This window comes from Triticum urartu, chromosome 3 (assembly GCF_003073215.2).
Source record: "Triticum urartu cultivar G1812 chromosome 3, Tu2.1, whole genome shotgun sequence".
In the NCBI taxonomy this organism is placed as follows: Eukaryota; Viridiplantae; Streptophyta; class Magnoliopsida; order Poales; family Poaceae; genus Triticum; species Triticum urartu.
Window position 1 is genome coordinate 569758564 of NC_053024.1, and position 21411 is coordinate 569779974.

The following is a 21411-nucleotide window of genomic DNA, read 5'->3' on the forward strand; positions in this document are numbered from 1 at the left end:
CCCGATCATCACGTGGTGTCTCGACACGACGAACTGTAGCAACGGTGCATACTCAGGGAGAACACTTATACCTTGAAATTTAATGAGAGATCATCTTATAATGCTACCGCCGAACTAAGCAAAATAAGATGCATAAAGGTAAACATCACATGCAATCAATATGAGTGATATGATATGGCCATCATCATCTTGTGCCTTTGATCTCCATCTTCAAAGCACCGTCATGATTACCATCGTCACCGGCTTAACACCTTGATCTCCATCGAAGCATCGTTGTTGTCTCGCCAACTATTGCTTCTACGACTATCGCTACCACTTAGTGATAAAGTAAAGCAATTACATGGCGATTGCATTTCATACAATAAAGCGGCAACCATATGGCTCCTGCCAGTTGCCGATAACTCTGTTACAAAACATGATCATCTCATACAATAAAATTTAGCATCATGTCTTGACCATATCACATCACAACATGCCCGACAAAAATAAGTTAGACGTCCTCTAGTTTGTAGTTGCAAGTTTTACGTGGCTGCTACGGGCTGAGCAAGAACCGTTCTTACCTACGCATCAAAAACCACAACGCGGTATAGTGATTGCTTTTTGATCTTCAGAAAGAACCCTGTTCATTGAATCCGATTCAACTAAAGTTGGAGAAACTGACACCCACCAACCACCTGTGTGCAAAACACGTCGGTAGAACCAGTCTCGCGTAAGCATATGCGTAATGTCGGTCTGGGCCGCTTCATCCAACAATACCGCCGAATCAAGAATCAACTAGTGATGGAAAGCAATATGTTTATACCCACTCCCACAACTCCTTTGTGTTCTACTCGTGCATATAACATCTACGCATAAACCTAGCTCGGATGCCACTGTTGGGGAACGTAGTAATTTCAAAATTTTCCTATGCACACGCAAGATCATGGTGATGCATAGCAATGAGAGGGAAGAGTGTTGTCTACGTACCCTCGTAGACCGTAAGCGAAAGCGTTATGACAACGCGGTTGATGTAGTCGTACGTCTTTACGATCGACCGATCTAGCACCGAAGGTATGGCACCTCCGCGATCTGCACACGTTCGGCTCGGTGACGTCCCATGAACTCACGATTCAGTAGAGCTTCGTCAGCACGACGGCGTGATGACGGTGATGATGTTGCTATCTAAATAGGGCTTCGCCTAAGCATCGCTACGATATAACCGAGGTGGATTATGATGGAGGGGGGCATCGCACATGGCTAAAAGATCAATGATCAACTTGTGTGTCTATGGGGTGCCCCTTCCCCCGTATATACAGGAGTGGAGGAGGGGGAGGGGGCCGGCCTCCTAGGCGCGCCCCAAGGGGAGTCCCCTTCCCTAGTTGGACTAGGAGTGGAAGGAAGGGGGGGGAAGGAGGAAGGAAAGGGGGGCCTCCCAATTCGGATTGGGCTTGGGGGGAGGGGCGCCCCTTCCTTTGCTCCTTTCCCCTCTCTCCCACTAAGGCCCAATAAGGCCCATATACCTCTCGGGGGGGGGGTCCGGTAACCTCCCGGTACTCCGGTATATGCCTGATCTCATCCGGAACCATTCCGATGTCCAAATATAGTCGTCCAATATATCGATCTTTATGTCTCGAACATTTCGAGACTCCTAGTCATGTCCATGATCATATCCGGGACTCACCTTCGGTACATCAAAATACATAAACTCATAATACCGATCGTCACCGAACGTTAAGCGTGCGGACCCTACGGGTTCGAGAACTATGTAGACATGACCGAGACACGTCTCCGGTCAATAACCAATAGCGGAACCTGGATGCTCATATTGGTTCCTACATATTCTACGAAGATCTTTATCGGTCATACCGCATAACGATATATGTTGTTCCCTTTATCATCGGTATGTTACTTGCCCAAGATTCGATCGTCAGTATCTTAACCTAGTTCAATCTCGTTACCGGCAAGTCTCTTACTCATTCCGTAATGCATTATCCCGCAACTAACTCATTAGTCACATTGCTTGCAAGGCTTACAGTGATGTGCATTACCGAGAGGGCCCAGAGATACCTCTCCGACAATTGGAGTGACAAATCCTAATCTCGATCTATGCCAACTCAACAAACATCACCGGAGACACCTGTAGAGCACCTTTATAATCACTCAGTTACGTTGTGACATTTGGTAGCACACAAAGTGTTCATCCGGTATTCGAAAGTTGCATGATCTCATAGTTATAGGAACATGTATAAGTTATGGAGAAAGCAATAGCAACAAACTAAATGATTATCGTGCTAAGCTAACGGATGGGTCAAGTCAATCACATCATTCACTAATGATGTGATCCCGTTAATCAAATAAAAAATCATGTCTATGGTTAGGAAGCATAACCATCATTGATTCAATGAGCCAGTCAAGTAGAGGCAAACTAGTGGCACTCTGTTTGTCTATGTATTCACACATGTACTAAGTTTCTGATTAATACAATTCTAACATGAATAATAAACATTTATCATGATATAAGGAAATATAAATAACAACTTTATTTTTACCTCTAGGGCATATTTCCTTCAGTAAAACACGTTATCCGGCCAGCCACAAGAGTCAAAATCAGGGAAACACTTGGACATTCATGTTCTTGTCCATACTTGTTCTTGTCCATACTCGGATGCGTGTTAATCGAACTATTTGAAGGATATTCTTCGGCAACTGTATGCAAATTATTATGTTTGTATTGTGTTGGTATTTGTCTTGACAATGATCATTCACATAGCTTTCTTTGTCGAGACATAAGCCTTCTCCTTGCTTTCTGAAAGTGCAATTTATCGACCGGAGGGACGTGAGCGAGCAGCTGTATCTCACTAATGGGCCGGTCCACCCACACAAATGATCAAAGTGAGGCTGTATGCGACAGCTTTATACGTCTTGCTATAAGCGACGCATAGCCGCGTCCATTTGCATGAAATCAGGAGTTAAGGGTTACCCGTTGCAAATGTCTCCCACCTTCTCACGTGCTGATAAGTGGCGCACTGCATGTGCACCACTTGTCTCATCCTGTGAGGTTTTTCATAAATTTTTTATTTAAAATATTTTATATCTTGAACCTTGCGTCTAAATCCCAAACCGTTTTCAGCTTGAATTTCTTGTGTCGAGATCTTTGAAACTAGTTCCTATGTGTAATAGGTTTTGCTGAACTCTTTTCCATGAGAAGTTTGAAAAAAGGAAGAAATACCGGAGCCAGAAGCACGACTTTTTCCCCCACTTTTTGTCTTTTCGAGAGGCACAGTTGTGGTTCTCGTGGAAGCAAAGTTGTGTCTATGCTTCTCATGGAAGCAAAAAATTCATGCTGAACAAAAAAGTTCATGAATTTTTTGTCTTTTTCAGAGGCACAATTGTGCTTCTTACAGAAGCAGAAGAAAAACACGCAAAAAAAAATTTCACAATTTCCCCATTTTCGAGAGGCATAGTTGTGCTTCTCGTGGAAGCAAATCTGTTTTCACGGAAGCAAATTTGTGCATGTCTTCCACGAGAAACACAACCGTGCGTCCCTTAAAGGCACAATTGTGCTTCTCGTGGCAGCAAATTTGTGCTCCATGATAAGAAAATCCATGCTTCTTGTGGAAGAAAAAAAGCCAAAAAAATCATGATTATTTTTTCTTTTTGAGAGGCACAACTGTATATCTCACAAAAGCAAATTTATGTCTCCATGAAAAGAAAATCGATGCTTCTCGTGGAAGTACAATTTTTTCACACAGAAAAAATTTCATGATTTTTCTCTCGAGAACCTGGGGAAAACCTGACGAAAACTAAAAAGGAAAAAAAACCCAAAAATCCATCTAAACCCCAAAACGCTTAAAGATAATTGAAAAGTAATTCATAGGGGGCGCCCAACGCGTGACCTGTGGCGATGGTTGATCACATTACTTGACTTGTTGTAAGGGAACAAAAGATGATCGTTGAAGGTCCCCCGCAAAAGATAAGAGCTTTGCTAGACACACCGGAGGATTTTACACAGTTTTGCTAAAGCACATCTAGATGTGCCACAAGTATTGCACATCTAAGTCTTATGTCATTGGTCTTACGTTGAGATTCGTGTAGATATTTCCCTTTTCTATTTTCTTTTCCTCTTTATGCTTGACTCACTCACTTAGATGTGCAATAACTAGAGCACATCTAGATGTGCCCTAGACACACTATTTTCAACGTTGAAAACACATACAAAACTAAGATAGTCTGTAGCTCTTCAATCAATCAATTCTGCTTTTGAAATAAAATGTGTGCCATACATCTGAAGGGACAAGTACATATTACTCAATAGAAGATCTGTCCGATTTACTAACTGACTTAGCTAGTCAGTTAAAGCTAAGGCACCGTGTCACCATTACACGCAGGCAACAAGGGAGCACAAGCAAATGAAGCCAACAAAATAACACCATACCAGAAATATTGTACAAGGACAGGCGCAGAGGATGAACCACCATATCTGAAGATAATCAGAGCCGGATCACCGGAAATAGAGACAAAGGCGACCTCATTGGAGAAATCAACAACCACTGATCAGCGCTAGCACACGCACAAACCCAAAGCATCCTGAGGAAGACACACATCAGTACGTTTGTGTACAAGCAGGCTACAAAACGAGGCGAGGTGAAATTAAACAGAACCTAGTCACGATCCTCCATGGGAAGGGGGAATCAGGAAGTGGTTTTCTTCTGCTCATCGACGAGCAGGGGAGGGCCACGGCCTCCCTCGCTGACAACAACTACCCATGTCTAGAGAAGCAGATCCTCCTATTTCCATACAGCCAATGCTGATATCTGGTCAATCATTATCATCACATAAAAGTTTACAAATCCATAGACAGTCATCACCAACACACAAATCCACAGATTGTATCATCACCAACACACAAGAATATAAGAATATACTTGCAGAGTTGGAGTGAGTGCCACTTCGGGTTGTAGAGGAGGAGCCTGGGTTGGCTGGAAGGAGCAGCAGCGGGGTCGATGGGTGTGTGTGTATGTGTGGGTGGGGGGGAGGGGGTGAGGGGCTGTAGGGGAGTAGCAGCGCCATGCCTTGCAAGGAGCAACAGCATCCGCGAAGCGGGTCTCATGAGGACGACTTTTTCCGGTGGCCGGTGCCAGAGGAGCCGGCGGCGGTAGCAGCGGCAACCCTAGGTGGAGGATGCGTGTGAGAACAAGAAAAGGATACCCTCCCTCCCTCCCCTCCCTCCCTCCCTCTCTCTCTCTGTTGACCAACAGCGAATGGGCATACGACGCGTGGGGCAACAGGATAGACAATGAGCGCTTCCTTTTTTTCCCGGCGCGTTTTTCTCTTTTTTCTGTCAGGGACACGTGGCATAGCTCTTTGCTCGCCAAACAAGTCGCAGTTAATGGGTGTAATGCTTCTTTCATCCATGAAGAGGGGTCCAGCACCAGCAGTGATATTGTCCGCGATGCTGCCAGTGTGCTAGTGGTGGCCGAGAATTTTTTCCTCGGTCCTACGGTGGATGCTCACACTGCTGAGACTCTGGCGTTGAAACGAGGCCTTGTGCTTGCTCGGGGCCTCAGAATTCACCACCTTATTGTCCAATCGGACTACTTGCAACTGGTGGAATGTATGAACAATGGATATGGCTCCCCGTCTATTGCGGCACTGATTATCGACTGTTTTGATGTTTGTAGGGAGTTTTGGGAGGGTCTCTTTTGTGCATTGTGCGCATGAAGCTAACCGCGTGGCTCATGAACTTGATTAGCTAGGATAATCTAGTTTGATGCAACGAGGAATATAAGCACAAGCAAGACATTGCAGATAAGAATAAAGACTTCCTGTGGATCTCTTCTAAAATGGGCAAAAAGATTTTCAATAAGTATTACCACATAGGGCAAGCTTAACCAATACCTTATTAAACTAGTTCAACCACTACTTTAACTTGCATTTTTTTTTGTTCTATCATGCCAACAGAAGAAATAGAGTAGAACAGGTCATGCTGAAATTTGGCTTACATCAGTAAAAGCCTGACCTATGAATTTTATTTTTCAGTCCCGTCTTCCACTTTCACACTCCTTTTCTTCTGATATTGATTCTTCCTCATCAGTTTCAGATGATAGTACTTCCGATGATAGTTGGACTTCCGCCCGAGCTCAACAAGCTCGATAGCCTCCTTCACCCTCGATGCATTTACCAATGCATTCACTACATCCTGCAGCACACCACACTCGACTCCACAGCACTTTTTACTAGCAAAGATTTCATAACAGTACCTCAGTGCACAATCCAGCTCTCCAGCCTGCACAAGGTGTGGCACGAGAGTCTCATATGTCCCCTTATTTGGGACACACTCGTTCTTCATCAAATTATCATACACCTTCTTGGCCTCCTGGAACCTCCCAGCTTTGCAATATCCTAGAATCAACTGATTGTAGGATACTATATTGGGTTTTGGCCCGTCCTTCTCCAACCTCTCAAGCACAGCAGCTGCATCATCAATCCTACCTTGTGCAACCAAACCCCGCAGCTTTGCATTGTAGCACTTTGCGTCTGGCTCCAAATTCCTCTCCTTAATCATTTCCCATACTGCCTCGGCTTCATCATTACGGCCACTGTTGTGAAACCCATCCAAGAGCGAGTTGAAAGTAATAATGTCAGGTGAAACACCGTGCTTCTTCATGAGATGGACAGCATAAAGAGCGGCTGAGAGGTTGGACTTCTGGCACAATGTGCGGATGAGCGCGTTGTAAGAGTATAGGTCGGGCACAATGGAGGGGTGTGTGGCTGGGATCTCCTGGAATGCAGCAGTGAGCGCGCCAACATCTCCGGCTTCGGCGTACGCGGCAAGGACGGCGTTGAATGTCCTCGTAGACTTATGCCGCGCGGGGAGTTGATGGAAGGTTGCGACCGCGTGGGATGGCATGGAGGCACTGCCGTAGAGGCGGATGAGGTGCGCGGCAAATCCCTCGCTCGAGGTCTCGAGGAAGGGCTTCTGCGCGTCGATGATGGCCTCGATGCCGTCTTTGCGGCCCAAGGAAGTGAGGCGGCTCACCGCTACATCGTACGCGCGCTGCCCGTCGCGGAAGCGCGACGATGCGGACGAGGCTTCGACGAACTTGGAGACCAGCTTATCAGGGTCCCGCTCCCTGATGAGGGCCTTGACGACACCGCTAAGGGGCTTCCCTAGCTCGTGGCCCGCGCCGGACTCAGCTTCGCCGGCGGGATGTGCGCCTAGGGGCTTCGGGAGCTTCTGATTCGCGATGGAGTCAGCATCGGCGGCGGGCGGCGCGCGCTTGGTCTTGGGATTGCGCTTGGGTGGTTTTACGGCTGGCGTGGAGGGGGAGACGATGCGGGAGAGGCTTTTTACCCAGGTGGAGGCGGCGGCGACGGCGGCGGCGGCGGCGGCCGCGAGGGAGGACATGGGTGGGCGGCGGATGGTGGGGAATGGGGCGAGAGGAGTGGAGTGGGCGAAGGAGGGGTTTCCCAGCTCATCGATGCAATGCTTCTTAATTAGGCCGTCAAAATGTTAGCCCGTTAACCGTCTCCCAGCCCAGCCCAGCCAAAGAAAGCCTCGGATGCCCAAAATGTCTCGGTCGACCGACCCACCCCGGCAAAATGGGCGCGGCTATAAGTCGCTTATAGCGAGACATATCCAGCTATCGCCTACGGCCGGCCTTGCTCAATCGCTTGCGTGGGTGGACCGGCCCGTTAATACGATACGGCGCTTCTTCCGGAGCCTCCAAGGGTCATTTGGGGGGAGGTCCTATACGGCGCAGGCGCCCGAACCTGGAAATGGCGCCTACAGCAGGCCTTCTGTGGGTTATTTTAAGCTCGGCCCAAAAATAGATACGTTAACATAAAAACCACGCCAAAAATATGGCAGTATGGGGATTCAATCTCGCACCACACATCCTTGTAATTGCTTAGCTTAACCACTAGACCTTCAGAATGCTAGTGAACAAAAACAGCACGAATTGTATTAAAACTATTGCAGCCGCGCTATTTATTACTCAGCCATTTACTATACAACTGAGATTTTTTGAGTTATTTGAAAACATTTTGGATAATGTCTATTTTCTTTAGTGAAAAAAGTTCACTAAATTTCAAAAAAGTTCACAAATTTTGAGAAAGTTCATCGATTTTGAAAAAACATCGCCAATTTTTTTAAAGATCATCGAATTTAAAAAAATATCAATTTGGAAAAAATTCATCGGATTTGCAAAAAGTTCATCGATTTTTGAAAGGAAGTTCATCAATTTTTTATAAAAAAATCACTGATTTAGAAAAGAAAACATCGAGTTTGAAAAAAAGCTCATTTGATTTGAAAAAGTTCATTGTATTTAAAAAAAATATCAGTTTTGAAGAAAAGTTCACAAACTAAAAAGCAGCGCATTCAACAAAAAAAGAAAAAACAAAAAAGTAGAGAAAGAACAAAACAATCTGACAAACAAATAAAAGAGAAAACCAAAGAAACAATGCACAAGCGGATTAGTGGCTGCCCGTTTACAAAAAAACAGTAATAATGGGCGACTACAGCGTCAAATAGGAATCGCCCATTTGGGGTGGGCAGAGAGCGCGCCAGCCGCCGCCACATGTCGCGCTCTGGGCGTCCCCTCCGGATTTGTTTTTATTTTTTCACACGCATATTCGGCTTTTTAAATGGTTTTTTATGGGGGGTTGGCCTTTTGGTTTTTCATCGGTCTTTCTTAACATTTGAGAAAAAAATCGAAAATAATTGCGTGAAAAAACATGTATTTCTTTACTTCCACGAGAGGCACGACCGTGCCTCTCGAAAACAGAATTTTATTTTTATTTTTTGCTTTCGCGAAAGGCATGGACTTGCTTCCGTGGCCGTGCCTCTTGGAAGCGAAAAAAAATGTTTTGTTTTTTGCTTCCGCGAGAGGCACGACCATGCCTCTCGGAAAGGGAAAAGAATGTGTGTTTTTCCTTCTGAGAGAGGTACGATTTTGCTTCCGCGGGAGGCACGGATTTGCTTTCGCGGACCGTGACACTCAGAAATAAAAAAAAAAACTGTTTTTTTCTTCCACGAGAGGCACGGGTTTACTATGATTTGCTTCCGCGAGAGGTACAGTCGTGCCTTTTTCGGAAAGAAAAAAAATATGCTCCCGGTTTGGTTTTTACGTCTAGTTTTTTTTGAAAAAAAATCGTCAAAACCTATCAACATGGGATCTAGTTTTGAAAATCTCGGCACGAGGAATCCAACGGTGAAAACGGTTCGAGATTTGGAGGCACGATTTAAAAGATAGATCTTTTTTAATAAATGGATCTAAGAAAAAAGAGAAAAATGTCATTTTGCGACAACTGGTGCACATACAGTGTGCCACTTGTCGCAGCCTGAAAATATGGGAGTAACATTTGCAAAGAGTGCTCCTTAATTAGTGATTTCGGCTCACGCCCCTCTTATTTGTCCTCTTGCTTTTAGCGGGCAAATGGGAGAGCAACTAACAGGAGGTTGTCTTTTGCAAAAATGCTACATACACGGAGCTCCAATGGACTCCTTCCAACTTAATACAAAAACGCCCCCTGAATTTTATGGAGTGGCCCACTTCACCCCTAGGTCCCAATCACATCTGCCCATGTCAGCAAGTGTGTAACGTATGTAAAAGGGTTTGTCTAGGACACATCTAGATATGCCTTAGTTATTGCACATCTAAGTGGCTCAATCAAACTAGGAAGGAAAAGAAAAAAGAGGAAAGAAAATGTTTGCACAAATCTCCGCGTAAAATCAAGGATATGAGACTTAGATGTGCAATACTTAGAGAATATCTAGATGTGCTTTAGCAAAACTGTAATGAATTTGCTTATGAATGCATATTTCCTTTGAAAAATTCTATTGGATTGGTAGATATCTTGCTAGATTTTCTTAAGATTCAGGAGCCCAAGAGGATTGCATTGTTTTCTCCAATTTGGAAATGAAGTATGTTGTGGGGAGTGGATGTACTACAAACTGATCTAAAATTATCTTCGAGTTTGTCTTTTCGTCTACCTGGACGTAGTCGACAAAACTTCGGTGTAGATTCCTACCGTCTTCTTGGGATGATGAGGTTAGAGTTTCTCGTTATGTGGCGAGATTTGGTATATGATGCTTTAGGGAGCGGGTCCTTAGGGGCATTGACGTTAGGATTCAAATTTGTGATTTTTTTTAAAAAAAATCAATGAACTTTTTTTTAAATCGATGAACATATTTTTGTGAACTTATTTCCAAAATCGATGAACTTGCGTGTAAATTTGCCGGCTCGGGTCGGTCTTGCGTCCGAGGCTTTATTTGTGGTTGGGTTGGACCGGACTGGGCTGAGAGCCTGGAGACAGTGAACGGGCTGACATTTTGACGGCGTAATTAAGAAGCGGAGTATCATCGATGAGCTGGCAAAGCCCTCCTTCGCCCATTCCACTCCTCTCGCCCCATACTTGTCTAAAAAAAAGAGGGAAAAAAAAACTCCTCTCGCCCCATTCGGCCATACCCTACCATCCGCCGCCTTCCCATGGCCTCCCCCGCCGCCGCCGCCGCCCGGGCAAACAGCCTCTCCCGCATCTTCTCCTCTCCCTCGCCAAGAGTAAAACAACCCAAACGCAATCGCAAGATCAAGGGCGCGGCCACGCCCTCCGTCGCCCATTCCGCTCCACTCCTCTCGCCCCCATTCGGCCCCCTTCCCATGGCCTCCCCCGCCGCCACCGTCGCCACCGCCTCCAGCCGGGCAAACGGCCTCTTCAGCATCTTCTCCCCCTCCCCGCCAACCGAAAAACCACCCAAAGCCGAGCCCGACGCGGACCAGATCCTCCGGAAGCCCCTTCGCCGTATCCGCAAGGCCCTCATCAGGCAGCGGGACCCTGACAAGCTGGTCTCCATGTTCGTCCAAGCTTCCTCCGCATCGCCGCGCTTCCGCGACCAGCACCACCTGTACGATGTAGCGGTGAGCCGCCTCACTTCCTTCGGCCGCCCAGACGGCATCCAGGCCATCATCGACGCGCAGAAGCCCTTCCTCGAGACCTCAACCGCGGAATTCGCCGCGCGCGTCATCCGCCTCTACGGCCGCGCCTCCATGCCAATCCAAGCGGCCGCAACCTTCCATCAACTTCCTGCGCGGCATAAGTCCACCATGACATTCAACGCCGTCCTTGCCGCTTACGCCAAAGCCGGAGATCTTGACGCGCTCACTGCTGCATTCCAGGAGATCCCAGCCGTCCACCCCTCCATTGTTCCCGACGTATACTCTTACAACGCACTCATCCGCACATTGTGCCACAAGTCCGACCTCTCAGCCGCTCTTGATGCTGTTCATCTCATGAAGAAGCACAGTGTTTCACCTGACATTATTACTTTCAACTCGCTCTTGGATGGGTTTCACAACAGTGGCCGTAATGATGAAGCCGAGGCAGTATGGGAAATGATTAAGGAGAGTCATTTGGAGCCAGACGCAAAGTGCTACAATGCAAAGCTGCGGGGTTTGGTTGCACAAGGTAGGATTGATGATGCAGCTGCTGTGCTTGAGAGGTTGGAGAAGGACGGGCCAAAATCCAATATAGTATCCTACAATGAGTTGATTCGAGGATATTGCCAAGCAGGGAGGTTCCAGGAGGCCAAGAAGGTGTATCATAATTTGATGAAGAATCAGTGTGCCCCAAATAAGGTGACATATGAGACTCTCATGCCACACCTTCTGCAGGCTGGAGAGCTGGATTGTGCACTGAGGTACTGTTATGAAATCTTTGGCAGTAAAAGGTTCTTTGGAGTCAAGTGGGGTGTGCTGCAGGATGTAGTGAATGCATTGGTAGATGCATCGAGGTTGGTGGAGGCCACCAAGCTTGTTGAGCTCGACTGGCAGAAGTACCACCATCGGAAGGGTTTGAGGATGCCACCTAGTGCTGGAACTGATGAGGAAGAATCAATATCAGGAGAAAAGGAGTGTGAAAGTGGAAGATAAGACTGAAAAGTAAAATTCATAGGTCAGTCTTCTACTGATGTAAGCCTAATTTCACCATGACCTGTTTTACTCTATTTCTTCTGTTGGCATGATGGAACAAAAACAATGCTAGTTAAAGTAGTGGTTAAACTAATTTAATATGGTATTGGTTAAGCTTGCCGAAGGGGAGCCTTGGCGCAGTGGTAAAGATGCTGCCTTGTGACCATGAGGTCACGGGTTCATGTCCTGGAAACAGCCTCTTACAGAAATGTAGGGAAAGGCTGCATACAATAGACCCAAAGTGGTCGGACCCTTCCCCGGACCCTGCGCAAGCGGGAGCTACATGCACAGGGCTGCCCTTTTTATTGGTTAAGCTTGCCCTGTCCGGTAATACTTACTGAAAATCTTTCTATCCATTTTAGAAGAGATCCACAGGAAGCCTTTATTCTTATCTTCAATGCCTTGCTTGTGCTTATATTCCTCGTTGCATCAAACTAGATTATCCCAGCTAATTAAGTTCATGAGGCACGCAGTTAGCTTCGTGCACAATTTACAAAAGAGACCCTCCCGAACTCCCTACAAACATCAAAACAGTCATCGATAAATGAGTGCCGCAATTGATGGAGAACCATATCCATTGTTCATACATTCCACCAGTTGCAATCCGATTGGGAATAAGGTGGTGAATCCTGAGGCCCCGAGCAAGCACAAGGCCTCGTTTCAACGCCAAAGCCTCAGCATTGTGAGCGTCCACCGCAGGACCGATGAAGAAATTCTTGGCCACCACTAGCACACTGGCAGCATCGCGGATCACAGCGCCGCTGGTACTGGACCCCTCTTCATGGATGAAAGAAGCATTACACCCATTAAGAGCGACTTGTTGGGCGAGCAAATAGCTACGCCACGTGTCCCCCGCAGAAAAAAGAGAAAAAAGAGAGAAAGAAACGCGTTGGGAAAAAAGTAAGCGCTCGTTGTCTATCATGTTGGCCTACGTGTCGTATGCCCATTTGCTGTTGGTCAACCGAGAGAGTATCCTTTTCTTGTTCTCACACGCATCTTCCTCCCTTACTCCCCAAAGTGGCGGCTGCTGCCAGCACCTCATCTAGGCTCCTCTGGCACCAACCCGAAGTGGCACTCACTCCAACTCTGCAAGTATATTCTTATATTCTTGTGTGTTGGTGATGATACAATCTGTGGATTTGTGTGTTGGTGATGACTGTCTATGGATTTGTAAACCTTTTATGTGATGATAATGATTGACCAGATATCAGTAGTGGTTGTATGAAAATAGGAGGATTTGCTTCTTGAGACATGGGTGGTTGTTGTCGGCGAGGGGCGTCGTGGCCCTCCGCTGCTCGTCAACGAGCAGCAGAAAGCCACTTCCTCATTCCCACTTCCCATGGAGGATCGTGACTAGCTTCTGTTTGATTTCACCTCGCCTCGTTTTGTAGCCTGCTTGTGCACAAATGTACTGATGTGTGTCTTCCTCAGGTTGATTTGGGTTCGCGCGTGTGCTAGCACTGACCAGTGGTTGTTGGTTTCTCCAACGCTGTCGCCTTTGTCTCTATTTGATTATCTTCAGATATGGTGGTTCATCCTCTGCGCCTGTCCTTGTACAATATTTCTGGTATGGTGTTATTTTGTTGGCTTCCTTTGCTTGTGTTCCCTTGCTGCCTGCGTGTAATAGTGGCACGGAGTCTTAGCTTTAACTGACTAGCTAAGTCAGTTAGAAAATCGGAGAGATCTTCTATTGAGTAATATGTACTTGTCCCTTCAGATATATGGCACACATTTGATTTCAAAAGCAGAATTGATTGATTGAGGAGCTGCAGACTATCTCAGTTGGTATATGCTTTCAGCGTCGAAAATAATTTAGCCTCGTTTATGCTTTTTTGCTTAGGTGATTCCTGCCATGATAATGAATTTGCATATGAATGCATATTTTCCTTGGAAAATTCTATTGGATGGGTAGATATCTTGCTAGATTTTCTTAAGATTCGGGAGCCCAAGAACAATGTACTGTTTCCTCCAATTTGGAAATGAAGTATGCTGTGGGGAGTGAATGTACTACAAACTGATCTAAAATAAAGAAAGAGCATTATTGGGTGACAATGAGATTCTTGACGGAGACTCCGTGCAGATTGTCTTTCCTTTCCATTTGTTTCTTATTCTTGTCATCTAACGCAGATAAATGGATTATGCTTTCGTGCTGAATTAACGTGGAAGGTTGAGATGACTGCACCTACATAAATGTTTTTTTGTTATGTTTATTAATGTATGGATGCCTGACCCTAAATATGTTTGGTTAAAATGTTTTCCTATGAGAAAGTTGGTCTGAAATATTTGAGCTCGTATTCTATTTTACAGGATACTGGTTGCATAGTTGATTCAGTTTCATTAGTTCAGAACAAGTGCTTGTATCTATCTTATTTTTTAGGTTACTCGTATTGCATATTTATTGATTTGGTGCAGGCTCGTACACTAGATTTTATTTCAAGTGTATAAAATATTTTTTTAACAAGAGGGTATGTATTCTGGACACAATCTATCCATCTAGGTTTTATATTTGAGTTATGAGCAATTGTCTTATTTATATTGTTCTTTTCACTCTCCATGCACAAATTTTATTTAATTTATCAGGATCATTGTTGTCCTGAAATTTACTCTGAGCTTTGTCGTTTTGTCAGGTAATCACGCTGATTGCGTGAGATGTTGAAGTGGCATGTGTCTGTGTGCTATGTTGTCAAGGTAATAAACTGCACACCTCCAAGATTTATCTATGGCCTAATTTTCTCCGGTCAGAAAGCAACAGAACCTTGCATTTTTTTTAAGCTGTAAACAAATGTAACCTAACCTAAACTTGCATCCTTTTCCTGTGTGGATCAAATGTGCATGCTCAAGCTTTAGACTCTTAAGTAACACAGAAGAAACATACTAATAACCTTGTTAAGTTAATTCTACTTGCTATGCATGCCTTGTGACCATCAAGTTATGGTTGGTCTTGTGGTGAGTGCAGCCTGTTGTACACTTGGCTCAGGAGATAGCAGCCATCGAGCAAGTTGTATGAGAGAACTGCATTTGCTTTGATTGTAAATGGGTAAATTTGATCAATACTTGTGTATCTTCTCTCAATTTCTGGTCAGGTACACACACTGCTAGCTTGTAAGGATTTCAACATTGGGACTTCATACTGCACATGAACTCGAGAGCAAACCATGTGCCAAGGCTAGGCTGTCAAGGTAGTGGAAAAATAGTGAGAGATGTGCTAAGGCTAGGCCTTCCTTTTCTGTTAGACTTAATGATCATAATGGTCCTTTGTTTGTTAGTGGTAAAGGGCTCAAGCAGGGGGACCCTCTTTCGCCCATACTCCCTCCATTCTACAATGTAGTGCTTCCTCTATCCCCGTGCTTCAACTTTGACCGTAAATTTAACTATCAAGACCGACTGCGGCGGGAGCAGAAATTATATCAGTGAATTCGTATTCGAAAGAAGTTTTCAATTATATAATTTTTTCTCCCGTCGCAGTTGGTCTCGTTGATTAAATTTATGGTCAAAGTTGGACCTCGGAAAGCGCGGGCGCACTATATTTTGGAATGGAGTATTATTTAACTTGGTGCCTGATGTGTTCTCTAAGATTCTGCAAAAAGCTGCTCTTAAAAAGAATATTTCTGGGGTTTTCCCCCATGTGATTTCTGGGGGGATTATCAGTCTGCAATATGCTGACGATACCTTGCTGTTTTTGGAGCCTAGTTTAAATAATGCTAGAAATGTTAAGTGTCTTCTCTCTTGTTTTGAGGGTTTGTCTGGTATGAAGATTTAACTTCAACAAATGTGATTTGCTAACTGTTAATGTGGAGGAAGAGATTGCTAAGAGTTTGGCCCAGATTTTTTGCTGCAAGAAAGGGGATTTCCCTTTGAAATATTTGGGGGTTCCCTTACATTTTGCTAAGCTTAGAAGAGAAGATATCCAGCCTATTATTAATAAAATTATCAAAAGAATTTGTGGATGGAATGGGAGGCTGCGTGGCTATGAAGCTAAGTTGGTGCTTATTCGTACTTGCATTGTCAGCATCCCTACATATCTTATGACCATTATTAAATTTCCTAAGTGGGCAATCAAAGCTATTACCTCCCAGATGGCTCACTTTTTGTGGGGGAATATGGGGGACATTCATAAATATCACTTGGCCAATTGGGGACTTGTGTCCCAGAGGAAACAATATGGTGGCCTGGGAGTTCCTAACTTGAGAGAAGTTAGTATGTCCTTGCTAGCCTCTTGGGCTAGAACGAATTGGGTGTCCTTAGTGGACTATAATTATCAAAGGTGGGTTCCCCATTTTGGAAAGGGTTGACTTGGGCTTTAGCTGGGGTGAGGCCTTTCTATAAATGGATTGTTGGTAATGGTAATCAGGTATTTTTCTGGCATGATGTTTGGGTTGGGGATGTCTCCTTAAAAACCCAATTCTGGGATATCTGTGACTTATTTCAAGAACAGAATGCAACTGTTGAGCAGGTGTGGGATGGGGTCTCCCTGAAACTAACCTTTCATAGATGTGTTGATGAATCTTTTTGGAGCAATGGGACTTGCTGGTACATTTGTTGCAGGCGTCTCTCTAATACTGCGGATATTCCTGTATGGAGGCTGGATAGCTCTGCCTCTTATACTACTAAATCTTTTTATGCCCAGATCAATTGGGGAGGGGGTGACACTCCTGTGTGGGATAAGTTCGGGAAAATTAAAGTTCCAAATAGATACCTTGTAGTATTTGTTTGGCTGGTTATTCATAATAAGATTCTGACTCGTGATAATTTGAGTAAAAGGCAAGTAGTTGAAGATCTTTCTTGCTTATTTTGTAGTGAACCAGAATCTGTCAACCATTTACTGTGTGGGTGCATTGTGGCAGAACACACTTTGCAGAGTGTTTCTGAGGTTTTTGATCTTAGTGCTCCCAATTGAGTTTCTGATCTTGCCTGTTTGTGGGACTAATAATAAAAAAAGGATTTCTAGCATTGTTGCTGTTGCTACTTTGTGGAGTTTATGGACAACACGTAATGATGTATGTTTTCAGGGAGTATCTTGGAAAGACACCCGGATTGTTCTGGGAAAGATAAGCAGCTACTTCATCAATGGCTGATTCTGTGCTCGGAGGGACAACTACTGATGATGAAGCATTGCTTGCAACTGCTGTACAAAAGAAGAGGAGAGCTCCTGAGGATCGCCTGGCAAGGGGGAGCAAGATCGTCCCTGGGCGCGACGGACTTGGGCTCTGTCTGAGAGCTTATTCTCATTAGCTGTTCGATCTAGGTGGTACGGTAGTAGTTTTAGTCTATCTGCTGGGATTTTGGGGACCCCTTTTCATTATTATTTTTTTGCGAAAGAAAAAGGATTTTTGGGACCCTTTTCGAACAAAAAAAGATTTAGCATCCTGCAACCTGTCAACAGTTTAAGATTTTAGGCACTTTTTGATTAGCTGCCTTGGGCTGCAAAATGACCATGAACAAGAGCACACGACATTTAGTTGTTCCCGTACTTGTAATGGATGTGAACTCCAATAACGTAGTAACTGTATGTCTATGCTTATGCGTATTTGAGAAAAAAAAAGGAAATATGTTAACATGGTCCATGAAAACAGTTATTTTTTCTGGCGGGGTGCCGTGCAACGCAAACAGTGAAAAAACTGATTCCGCGCCTGAATCTCGTAAAATATGTGACTGCGTCACAGGTCAGACGCTGCACTAACAAAAATCGTACACTTACGGAAAACTACTACAGGCTGGTTCTACGGACGGATTTGTCCTTCTCTCCACCGTAGATTCTCCTCCTCGTGATTTTAACTGATCCCACTTCCTGATTTTAATTGGGCCAACATCAGCCCGTAACCTCCTTTCTGTAGTAATTCTCCACTTCAGATATTGCACAACGCAAGTGCAGATGCAGATTTTTTTTTAGAAAAAGGAGGAGGATCACCCCCGGCCGTGCAGTGCAGATGGAGATGCCATTCATAGATCCGACGGCCACCATGCGCGATCGACTCCATAGGAACAGAACAGAGTAGTCTGCATCCTGAGAAGACGACGCATTAACCGATTTTGTACCCCTCTCGATGCAAACAACAGACCTGAGATGATCATCGTGGAGACGACAACGTGGACGATTCGCTACCAGGATACTTCCATCCGGGTCTCCTGCGTACACGTGAGTAACAGTACGACTTATGAAGGACCACGCTCGTCAGACATTAAAACCAGCGTCGCCGTCGATTCATAGGGCCTACCATGAGCTCAAGCACGGATGAACCAGGAAATGGAATGGTTGTGAAGTATACTAGGCGCGCGGTGGTAGGTAGCCAGGCAGGAGTGTGTCCATATACACATAAATACACAGGCATGCTGACCAAGCTGAACCAGGAAAGTTCACAGTCCACCGGAGCTCCCGTACCTACCACCACTCCCACTCCGGGCGAGAAGAGCCCAAGAGTCAGGCATGGACACGGCCGCCTTGCTCCCGGTGGCGCTGGCCCTCATGGCCATCCCCGTCACGGCGCTCCTCCTCAGCCGGCTCCGCTTCGTCAGGCTGCCACCGGGGCCGCGCCCGTGGCCGGTGCTGGGCAACCTCTTCCAAATCCAGCCCGTGCGCTGCCGGTGCTTCGCCGAGTGGGCGGCGCGGTACGGGCCCATCATGACGGTCTGGTTCGGCTCGACGCCGATGGTGGTGGTGTCCACGCCGGAGCTGGCGCAGGAGGTGCTCAGGACCCACGACCAGCACCTGGCCGACCGCTCCCGGAACCGCTCCTCCGAGCGCTTCAGCCGCGGCGGCATGGACCTCATCTGGGCCGACTACGGCCCGCACTACATCAAGGTGCGCAAGCTCTGTAACCTCGAGCTCTTCACGCCCCGCCGCCTCGAGGCGCTCCGCCCCGTCCGCGAGGACGAGGTCACCGCCATGGTCGAGTCCGTGCACGCGGCCGGCAAGGGAGGCAGGCCCGTGGCGGTGCGGGAGTTCCTCGCTATGGTCGGCTTCAACAACATCACGCGGCTCGCCTTCGGGAAGCGGTTCCTGACCGCGGCCGGCGAGCTGGACGAGCAAGGGCGCGAGTTCAAGGAGATCGTCAACAACGGCATCAAGATCGGCGCGTCGCTGTCCATCGCCGAGCACATCCGGTGGCTCCGGTGGCTCACGCCCGTCGACGAGGTGGCCTATCAAGCCCACGGCGACCGGCGCGATCGGCTCACCGTCAAGATCATGGAGGAGCACGCCAGCGCCCTCGAGCGGAGCGGCGCCAGCAAGCAGCATTTCGTCGACGCGCTCTTCACGCTCCGGGACAAGTACGACCTCAGCGACGACACCGTCATTGGCCTCCTCTGGGTGGGTAATCAATCAATTGAATTGAATTAATGCCGCCATCCATTCCATATTAGTAGTAATCACTAGACCGACGTGATAACCACTACACCAAAGCAAACCTTTTCTATTCCGTATTAGTGTCGCGATTTGATTTGATTCGATCATTCATATGTGTGTGCACGCGATCGAGCAGGACATGATCACCGCCGGCACGGACACGACGGTGATAACCGTGGAGTGGGCGGTAGCGGAGCTGGTGAGGAACCCGACGGTGCAGCACAAGGTGCAGGAGGAGCTGGACCGGGTGGTCGGCCGCGACCGGGTGCTGTCGGAGACGGACTTCCCCAACCTGCCCTACCTGCAGGCCATCGTCAAGGAGTCGCTCCGGCTGCACCCGCCGACGCCGCTGATGCTGCCGCACAGGGCCAGCGCCGCCGTGAAGGTCGCCGGCTACGACATCCCCAAGGGAGCCAGCGTCACGGTGAACGTGTGGGCGATCGCGCGCGACCCCGAGGCGTGGGACAGCCCGCTCGAGTTCCGGCCCGAGCGCTTCCTCCACGACAACATCGACATCAAGGGGTGCGACTACCGCGTGCTGCCGTTCGGCGCCGGCCGCCGGGTGTGCCCCGGCGCGCAGCTCGGGATCAACCTCGTGGCGTCCATGATCGGCCACCTCCTGCACCACTTCACCTGGGCGCTGCCGGACGGGAACCGGCCGGAGGACATCGACATGATGGAGTCCCCCGGGCTCATCACCTTCATGCGCACGCCGCTGCAGGTCGTCGCCACGCCGCGCCTCGAAAAGGAGGAGCTCTACAAGCGGGTGGCCGCCGAGATGTGAGCGACCTGGGACTCCTGGTGGTTCAGAGTTCATGCTTCAAATTAAGTGTTGACGTGTCTTTTTTCGAGTTCTTCGTAGCTACTATCAGTACCTATGCATTTATTTTGTCGTTAATCCATGAATATACTCGTGGTACAATATGATTTCTTTTTTGCGATAGAACTTGTATTACTCAATCACCAGGATTACAATCAGGGAGACACAAGTTCTCAACGTCCTCAGGACCAGAGCATATAGCCAAACAACACTACGATTGCCATGTCTCCAGAAAGGTCTTGCCTCTTCTTCTTCTTCCACGCATTCACCATCTCCAAACAATCCACTTCAAGGTGAATAGGGCCATCGCACCAATTCAGGGATAGATCCATACCTTCCCTAGCTGCAATAAACTCAGCTTCTAGAGCACTCAAACATCGATTCAAATTCTGTCAGGGAAGTCGTGGAACATAAGAGAAAGAAGAAGAAGAAGATGAACAGTGAAGGGAAGTCATGGAACAGTGTGTGCAACAGAATGGGAGCTGTAGGATACACATAGGTAGGCAGACATATAACAAGGATCTGCGGACGTATTCATATAAAATATACATGTACATTGTCCCGTATTCAGACAGTTAAAGAATTTTCATCTATTTTTCAATCATTTTCTGTCCAAACATGTGCACAGATCATGGCGCAGATGGACGACAACAGAAGTTTGCGCAGGTGCGTGTCCCTGCGAATTTTCGCAGAAGCTAGTTCAGATCAAGTTCATCTCTTCTAAAGATCAACTTGCAAACATCTTCATAAAGCCATTGCCCATTACCTTTGTTTGAGATTTGCCGGCACAATATCAACCTGCGGGACACGGTTGAGATTGAGGGAGCGTGTTAGACCTAGTATCTATACTAGTTTGTAGGTTCTGGCATATACCCTATATTTGTACATGTAACACCTTATAAATACATGTGCAACGCCACTCCTAGATGGTTGAGCCATTTCCCTAAATGAACCCTAAGTCTAACAATCGTCAAGGACACTAGATGCAGAGCCTAGGATATGAGAATTTGTTTCAACAAAACAGTTTATGGGTATTTGAGCGTTAAAATCTCAGAGAATATTTACATAAGACTGTTTAATTCCAGTGTGAAGACGATAAGCACAATTCAGATATTTGCCACTTGATTGATTGATGATATAGAAATGCCACTAGATACAAGTACCATGGATGTTCGGGAACTAGAGCTTTATTTGTGACCACGAGTATCCCACCAAATGCTGGTGGGTTCTTGGTTTACATGCGCGCAACATGTCCCGTTAGTTCATTCTGTAGCCTGTGAGGAGCGGGATATGTGGATCGA

The 21411-nt window shown here is 46.6% G+C and overlaps 2 protein-coding genes and 1 pseudogene across 5 annotated transcripts; 2 read left to right on the forward strand and 1 right to left on the reverse strand.

Moving 5' to 3' along the window:
- Positions 1 to 5788: 5788 nt before the first annotated feature.
- On the reverse strand, positions 5789 to 7448 carry LOC125545062 (annotated as a pseudogene).
- Positions 7449 to 10379: 2931 nt separating this feature from the next.
- On the forward strand, positions 10380 to 17457 carry LOC125545063 (pentatricopeptide repeat-containing protein At1g55890, mitochondrial-like). Of its 4 annotated transcripts, XM_048708921.1 has the most exons (5): positions 10382 to 11931; positions 13380 to 13515; positions 14576 to 14636; positions 15032 to 15127; positions 16958 to 17457. In XM_048708921.1, the coding sequence occupies exon 1, from the start codon at positions 10470 to 10472 to the stop codon at positions 11907 to 11909; it is 1440 nt and encodes a 479-aa protein (XP_048564878.1). In that variant the 5' UTR covers positions 10382 to 10469; the 3' UTR covers positions 11910 to 11931; positions 13380 to 13515; positions 14576 to 14636; positions 15032 to 15127; positions 16958 to 17457. The 4 variants fall into 4 exon arrangements, with proteins under 4 accessions (XP_048564881.1, XP_048564878.1, XP_048564877.1 ...); XM_048708924.1 differs by lacking the exon at positions 13380 to 13515 and having other exon boundaries at positions 10380 to 11931; XM_048708920.1 differs by having other exon boundaries at positions 13380 to 14636.
- Positions 17458 to 18259: 802 nt separating this feature from the next.
- LOC125545066 (cytochrome P450 98A1-like) lies at positions 18260 to 20295 on the forward strand. The gene is made up of 2 exons (XM_048708925.1): positions 18260 to 19254; positions 19427 to 20295. Exons 1-2 carry the CDS (start codon positions 18373 to 18375, stop codon positions 20072 to 20074), a joined length of 1530 nt encoding a protein of 509 aa, XP_048564882.1. The 5' UTR covers positions 18260 to 18372; the 3' UTR covers positions 20075 to 20295.
- The last annotated feature ends 1116 nt before the right edge of the window (positions 20296 to 21411 follow it).